The sequence below is a fragment of the Pseudochaenichthys georgianus genome, unplaced genomic scaffold (assembly GCF_902827115.2).
Source record: "Pseudochaenichthys georgianus unplaced genomic scaffold, fPseGeo1.2 scaffold_950_arrow_ctg1, whole genome shotgun sequence".
Lineage (NCBI taxonomy): Eukaryota > Metazoa > Chordata > Actinopteri > Perciformes > Channichthyidae > Pseudochaenichthys > Pseudochaenichthys georgianus.
The window spans coordinates 35,001-42,500 of record NW_027263475.1 but is presented as its reverse complement, the minus strand read 5'-3'; the positions used below and the strand labels follow the sequence as shown (position 1 = coordinate 42,500).

The window sequence follows — 7,500 nt, the reverse complement described above, 5'->3', positions numbered from 1 at the left end:
TCCAGCGAGGAGTCCCGAACCTGTCGAGAGCTGCAGTTTAATGAAGTCTCAGATTTGCCTTCTTGATAGTTTGTTTGGGTCCCTCACTTCCGTTTTGCTTCTCATGCGCTGATTCGCCAGCTGAACAGCCAATCAGAGGGATGTATTTGACCGACTGCCTTTGGCCGACTGGTCGGTGGGTTTTCGGCCAAAAAGACAGCCAACACTGTCTTGGTGTGTCCGTCCTTTAGAGCCGCTCTGCGATGCGTTCAAGCTCCACTCTGTAAAAAGTAGTGTTGGGCAAACCTGTGAAAGGAGAGTATTTTGAAGTACACAAGATGTATTGTTGTCTTTTATTTTGTAACCGTGGAAGTGTGGAATAGTACTGGTATTTGAACGGCTAATATGTTTTGTAATTATAACTTTAACGTGTGTGTGTGTGTGTGTGTGTGTGTGTGTGTGTGTCCTCAGCGTGCAGTCAGCAGTGATGCAGGTGTTTCAGGGTTCGGCGCTGCAGACTAACGAGCTGTTCACGCTGAACGAGAGCATCAGGTGACCAACTCTTCTTCTTCTTCTTCTTCTTCTTCTTCTTCTTCTTCTTCTTCTTCTTCTTCTTCTTCTTCTTCTTCTTCAGCGTTGAGTCACAGGTTTATAAAACGTCTCCTCTGTTCTCAGATGGCTCCTGAAAACGGAGATGGGCTCCTTCATCACCGACTACTTTCAGGTATTCCTCTTTTCTCTATTTCCTGTTTTGATGTAACCCAACCCCACAGTGTTTCCACCAGGCAGAGGAAACTCGAGCTTCCTGTTTCTGCACGTTGAGTATAACTCACTTGCTGTCTTTCTAAAGATAGCTTGTATCGCTCCTCCTCTCACTTCTCTTTCTAACCAAAAAAGCAGCAGCTAAACAAATCCAAGATGGCAGCACGTCTGTCCCTGTCCCTGTGCTCTCATGTCTGTTCTCGTGTTGTCTACGTGATATATGTTATCGTTGTAAAACACCGGTCGATATCTGTGAGCTGTTTTGGACGGTACACCCGGGGCGAGCGTTGTTGATGCCGTAACGTTACGGCTAAACATTACCGCTCCGTTCCTGGGACCACTCCATCCGCTTGGACTGCGGAGCCGGTGCTCACTTCCCGAGCTGAAACGCCACCTGTGTTGCGCTTGATGTTGGACTTTGCTGGACTGGGATCGTTCATGTATAATAAGAACGGGTTCGTTGAGCTAGAGCATAGCATGACTGGGCTTGTGTTCCTGTTTACATGAGACGTCAAACAACGTCATCTTCGTTCTCGGGAGGACTGAAAGTCCGGACCGGGTTCTAGGGTTGCCAGAAACTGACCATGATCAAAATCGATTATTCGGCAGCCCTGGCGAATAATAATCGAATAATAATAATAATAATAACTTCCTCCAAGTTTACAGTAAAACAAACTGGTGGTGTGACCAATGACCATTTACAATTATTAATACTATTACTATTATTAGCATATATATATTTATATATATTTTGGTTGAAACTAAGCCAGAAAAAAAAAAAAAAAAATATATAAATAAATAAAATCGATTTTTAAAAATAATATTCGATTATGGAGACTGTAGCGAATATTCGAATAATCGAATAATCGCTGGCATCCCTACCGGATTCTCACCTCGCTGACCTGGAATCTCTCATCTTCGGCAGGACGGAAAACGCGGACGGTATTCCGGTGCTGATTTCTGGATTTCTTCAGCAGGCCCTCTCGACCTCCTGACACATGTCACCCAGCACGTTTCTCCTACTGACTATTCTCCATCCATATGAGGCGCGTGAAGGGTATGAAGTCCAACATGTGCCTCATCTCGTCTTCCCTAGTGAAGACACAAACTGGGATTCTGCTTTGTTTAAGAGCTCTGTCAATTGGAGCACTCTAATCTCCAAGATCTCATGTCTCTACCTTGTCTTATTCGTCTTTTTAGTCCTTATAACTGGTTGTTTTCGATGAGCTCGTGTTCCTATGGTGGAAAGAGAGCAATAGGCCGATATAATGAATCTATGCAAACAACAACTTGGGTGAAAAGGAAATGTTTCATTGTTATCCTGCTCCTCTTATCAGGAGACGTTCATCCAAACCCTGGACCAGATTTTAATTGTCTGAGTACCCCTGATGATTTTAAAGCAAGGTCGGGTCTTGGTATCATCCACATCAATGTCAGAAGTCTACTTCCTAAAATGCACCACATGAAAATCTGGGGAAGTCCTCTGATTCTGATGTTCTTGTTTGATCTGAAACTTGGATAAAGAAATCTCTCACGGACAAAGACATTGCAATTAAGGGTTACCATGTGTTTCGTTGTGACCGTCCCAGAAAAGGTGGTGGTGTTGCAATTTATGTAAAAACAAAATGTCATGCTACCATCCAATCATCTGTGTCTCTCAGCAGACAATTTGAACTACTTGCGCTGAAATTGGAACTTCTTAAGGGTCAGTTCATCACTGTTGTAGGGCGCTATAGACTCCCTTCAGCAAGCACTGAGGCTTTATCATCATTGAGTCGTCAGTTATCTTGCTTGGATTTTAATGAGATTTTAATTGCTGGAGACTTTAACTGGGACTGGTTTTCCTCTGTCTCCGATAGTTTTAAATCAACCTGTGACTCTTTTAATCTTACGCAATTTATCAATAGCCCAACTCGTCCTAATCTTAAACACCAAGATAAATCGTCTCTTATCGACTTATTTTTAACAAATGCGCCTCATAAGTTTTTGGATATTGGTATTTTTGTAAATGATATGAGTGACCATTGCGCTATAGCTACAATCAGGCAAGCTAAGCTTCCAAAAACAAGACCACAAATAGTTTTTAAACGTCACTTTAAACATTTTTGCGAGCAAACATTTTTTCATGACCTTTGGGATTTTGATTGGAACAAGATCTCTCTCATTAGTGATGTTGAACTGGCATGGGATTATGTTCATGAGGCTTTTACTAGAATTATAAACAAACATGCTCCTTTCCGCACATTTAGGGTGAAAGGGCTAAAATATCCCTGGTTTAGTCCTCACAGGCAGCATTTCTAAAAGAAAGGAATATCGCCTGGGCAAGGGCCAGAACATCGAAATCCCAAGTGGACTGGATTGTTTTTAGACAGCTCCGAAATAAATTCACCTTCCTAGTTAAAAAGGCTAAATCTGAGTACTACATTTCTAATACTACTAGTAACTTAAAGGATCCAAGGACATTTTGGAAGGTAATAAAAAACTCATTTGGAACAGAAACTAAAAATGAATTACCAGCCTGCATTGTTAAAGACTCGCAAACCCTCACTGACAAATCGGCCATTCTCAACTGCTTTAATGAACATTTTATTTCATCTGGTTCTTTGTTTGAGTCCCTACATTCGGGCCCTGGACAGAACATTGATTCCTCACCACCTTCACCCCATCACATGGCTCAGCCATTCAATTTTACTTGTATCGAGGTGATAGAGGTCCATAAAGCATTGCAGAATCTAGATCCACACAAATCGACAGGTCCGGACAAACTTCCTCCTCATTTTCTTAAATTAGCAGCCGACTTTATAGCTGAGCCGCTTACTTATCTTTTTAATTTAACTCTTTCCAACAATGAGATTCCTAACATATGGAAATCTGCATATGTTCTTCCTTTACTGAAAGGAGGGGATCCCTCATCTGTTAATAATTATAGGCCAATTTCAAAATGATGTGTTGTAGCGAAGGTCCTCGAAAAGCTTCTCAGTGAACAACTTAAATTATACTTGGACACAAATGATATTTTGTCAGAACACCAATCCGGTTTTAGAAAACAACACAGCACAACAACTGCTGCTATTAAAGTGGTGAACAACATAATTGAGGCATTGGACTGTAAAAAGTATTGTGCAGCTCTATTTATTGATGTTAGGAATGGGTGAAGCAGGTAGGACTCAAATGCAGAATAACAAAAAGCGAGCTTTATTAAATAAATTAAAGCTGTGGCAAAACAAAGCAGAATCCAAAATATCCAACACCAACGAGCAGCACAAGGAACACAGACCGTGGAATGACAGGGAGGGGAAACAGACAGAAAGCAGACAGGCAGGAAACGGGGTGAACACTTTACACAATAAAACAGGAAACCCAAAGACAAGAAAAACACGAACCCAGACAAAACTACAAACGTGACATAACATGAGAATCGTGACAGAACCCCCCCCTCAAGGGACGGATCCCAGACGTCCCAAAAAAAAAAGTCCAGCAGGGTGGGTGGAGGGGGACCGGAGGGAGGACACATAACTAGGGCCAAGAAAGGGTGGGTGGAGGGGGTCTGGAGGACGGGTCTCGGGCGGACGGCCCGGGGGAAAGGCAGAGACCAAGGAGGGGGTCTCGGGTGGACGGCCTGGGGGCAAGGGAAAGTTCAAAAAGGGGCGAAGGCCACAGCGGGCAAACTCAGGGGGCCGAGCATGAGGGCAAAAGCAGCGGCAGGAAGAGTCAGGGGGCCGGGCCCGAGGACGAAGACCGTGGCACTCAGGGGGCCGGGCTCGAGGGAGAAGACCGCGGCTCTCAGGGGGCCGGGCTCGAGGGCGAAGACCAGACAGCTCCGGAGGCCGGGCAGGACCCGGTGTCGGCCGAACAGGAACCGGAGCCAGTGGGACAGGCTTCGGCAGGATCCCCCACGGAAGAGGACCAGTAGTTGGCAGGACCCCCGGTGAGACAGGTGATGGTGGGGCCTCCAACGGAACAGGACAAGGGGTTGGCAGGACCTCCGGCAGAAGAGTTGTCGGCGGGACCCCCAGAGGAACAGGACATAGGATTGGCAGGACCCCCGGCAGGAGAGCAGTCAGCGGGACCTCCAACGGCACAGGACATAGGGTTGGCAGGACCCCCGGCAGAAGAGTTGTCGGCGGGACCCCCAGAGGAACAGGACATAGGATTGGCAGGACCCCCGGCAGGAGAGCAGTCGGCGGGACCTCCAACGGCACAGGACATAGGGTTGGCAGGACCCCCGGCAGAAGAGTAGTTGGCAGGACCCCCGGCAGGAGAGTAGTCGGCGGGACCTCCAACGGGACAGGACAAGGAGCTGGCAGGACCCCCGGCAGAAGAGCAGTCGGCGGGGCCTCCAACGGCACAGGACAAAGGGTTGGCAGGACCCCCGGCAGGAGAGCAGTCGGTGGGACCTCCAACGAGATGGGACAAGGAGCTGGCAGGACCCCCGGCAGGAGAGCAGACGGCGGGACCTCCAACGGGACGGGACAAAGGGTTGGCAGGACCCCCGGCAGGAGAGTAGTCGGCGGGGCCTCCAACGGCACAGGACATAGGATTGGCAGGACCCCCGGCAGGAGAGTAGACGGCGGGACCTCCAACGGGACAGACATACGATTGGTAGGACCCCCGGCAGAGGAGTAGTCGACGGGGCCTCCAACGGGACAGGACATGGAGTTGGCAGGACCCCCAGCGGAACCTCCAACAGACCAGGACATTGGGTAGGGACTTGAGACGTGACTCGAGAGGGGAACTAGAGACGGAACTCCAGAGGGGGCTAGAGGAGAGACTAGAGGAGGAACAAGAGGAGGGACTAGAGGAGGAACTAGAGGAGGGAACTCGAGAGGGGAACTAGAGAGGGGACTCGAGGAGGGACTAGAGGGACTAAAGGAGGGACTAGAGGAGGGAACTCGAGAGGGGACTCGAGGAGGGACTAGAGGGACTAAAGGAGGGACTAGAGGAGGGAACTCGAGAGGGGACTCGAGAAGTGACTAGAGATGGGACTAGGGAATTGACTAGAGGCGGGACTTGAGTAGGGACTAGAGGTGGAACTCGAGAGGTGACTCGAGAGGGGACTGGAGATGGGACTAGAGGTGGGACTGTAGAAGTGACTAGAGAAGGGACTAGGAAAGTGACCTGAGGAGGGACTATGGCAGCTGGGACCAGGACTGGGGCCGGAACCATGGCTGCTGGGGCCGGAACCATGGCTGCTGGGACCGGCACTGGAGCCGGAGCCGCTGGAGTACGGGCTGGAATCCTGGCCTTGCATCTTCCAGAGACCTTTTGGAGGCTCCGTGGACCTCCAAACGCCAGACGGGTTCCTGAGAAAAGGTCTGAGGTTGGAACTGGAGCCGCTGGAACCGGAACAGAGGCCTGGACCATGGCTGTGTGGGCCAGGTAATCGAGCAAGGAAACATAGCTCTGCGGGCCGGTACTGGTGCATGGATCCATGGCTGTGGAAACCGGAACTGAAGCCGGGATCATGGCTGTTGGAGCACGGGCTGGAATCCTGGCCCTGCGTCTCCTAGAGGCTTTTTGGAGACTCTGTGGACCTTCAACAGGACAGTAGCTGGATCCCAGGAAAGGGTTAGAAGCTTGTGCCAATTCCTCAGGGCTACGTGTAAAGGTTTGTAGCCACTCCGGCAACAAGCTCCTGAGCCAGGGCTTGCGAGCAACCTCCCGGCGTGCCTCCTTCAAAGCAGCCTCTTTACCCCGTCTAGATGAGGCGTTCTTCCAGGTGTAAAAAATGTACTCCAGAGAATACCCAAGACATTCCGCCTGTGGGGCCAAAACATTGAAATCTGCTGAGTCCAAATGTGGTCGGTTCATTCTGTTAGGAATGGGTGAAGCAGGTAGGACTCAAATGCAGAATAACAAAAAGCGAGCTTTATTAAATAAATTAAAGCTGTGGCAAAACAAGGCAGAATCCAAAATATCCAACACCAACGAGCAGCACAAGGAACACAGACCGTGGAATGACAGGGAGGGGAAACAGACAGAAAGCAGACGGGCAGGAAACGGGGTGAACACTTTACACAATAAAACAGGAAACCCAAAGACAAGAAAAACACCAACACAGACAAAACTACAAACGTGACATAACATGAGAATCGTGACAAATGATTTGTCAAAGGCGTCACAGTTGATCATATCATCCTGACGGAAAGACTTCACAGTATCGGCGTATCTAGGCATACTGTAGGTTGGTTTTTAAATTATTTATCAGCGAGAACCCAATGCGTCCAATTTTCTGGGTCCTGTTCTTCCTTCCTCCCGATAGCAAAGGGTGTGCCACAAGGTTCCATATTAGGACCCATTCTTTTTACCATATATGTAAATAATCTATGTAATAATTTAGCAAATGCTTCTTACCATATTTATGCAGATGACACTGTTATTTATTGTTCCTCCGCTTCTATAGAGCAAAGTCTAGATTTCCTCCAGTCTGCCTTTGATGTCATACAAACCCATTTATATCAACCAAAGTTGGTATTAAATGCTGAAAAATCCAAAGTAATGATATTTTCGAATGGCAAAAAGTTACCATCTGTTCTACCCAAGATGTGTACTGCACAAGGGACTGACATTGAGAGGGTCACTACTTACACATATCTGGATTTCTTATTGAACAGAACTTGTCTTTCAAGTTACACACGGAAAATGTTGTTTCAAAGCTAAAAATAAAATTAGGTTTCTTTTACAGGAATAAATCCTGTTTCTCTTTTCAGACGAGGAAACATCTGATATCTGCAGCGTTGTTACCCGTATTAGATGATG

At 47.7% G+C, this 7,500-nt stretch overlaps 1 protein-coding gene across 1 annotated transcript in view; it reads left to right on the top strand.

The window, feature by feature from the left end:
- Positions 1-7,500, top strand: part of LOC117444837 (proline-rich protein 5-like) — a 22,366-nt gene that overhangs the window by 6,244 nt on the left and 8,622 nt on the right. Inside the window, exons 2-3 of the mRNA XM_034080212.2 lie at positions 451-531; positions 655-703. Of these exons, the coding sequence (XP_033936103.1) occupies positions 451-531; positions 655-703 (130 nt within the window). The remainder of the gene's footprint in view (positions 1-450; positions 532-654; positions 704-7,500) is intronic.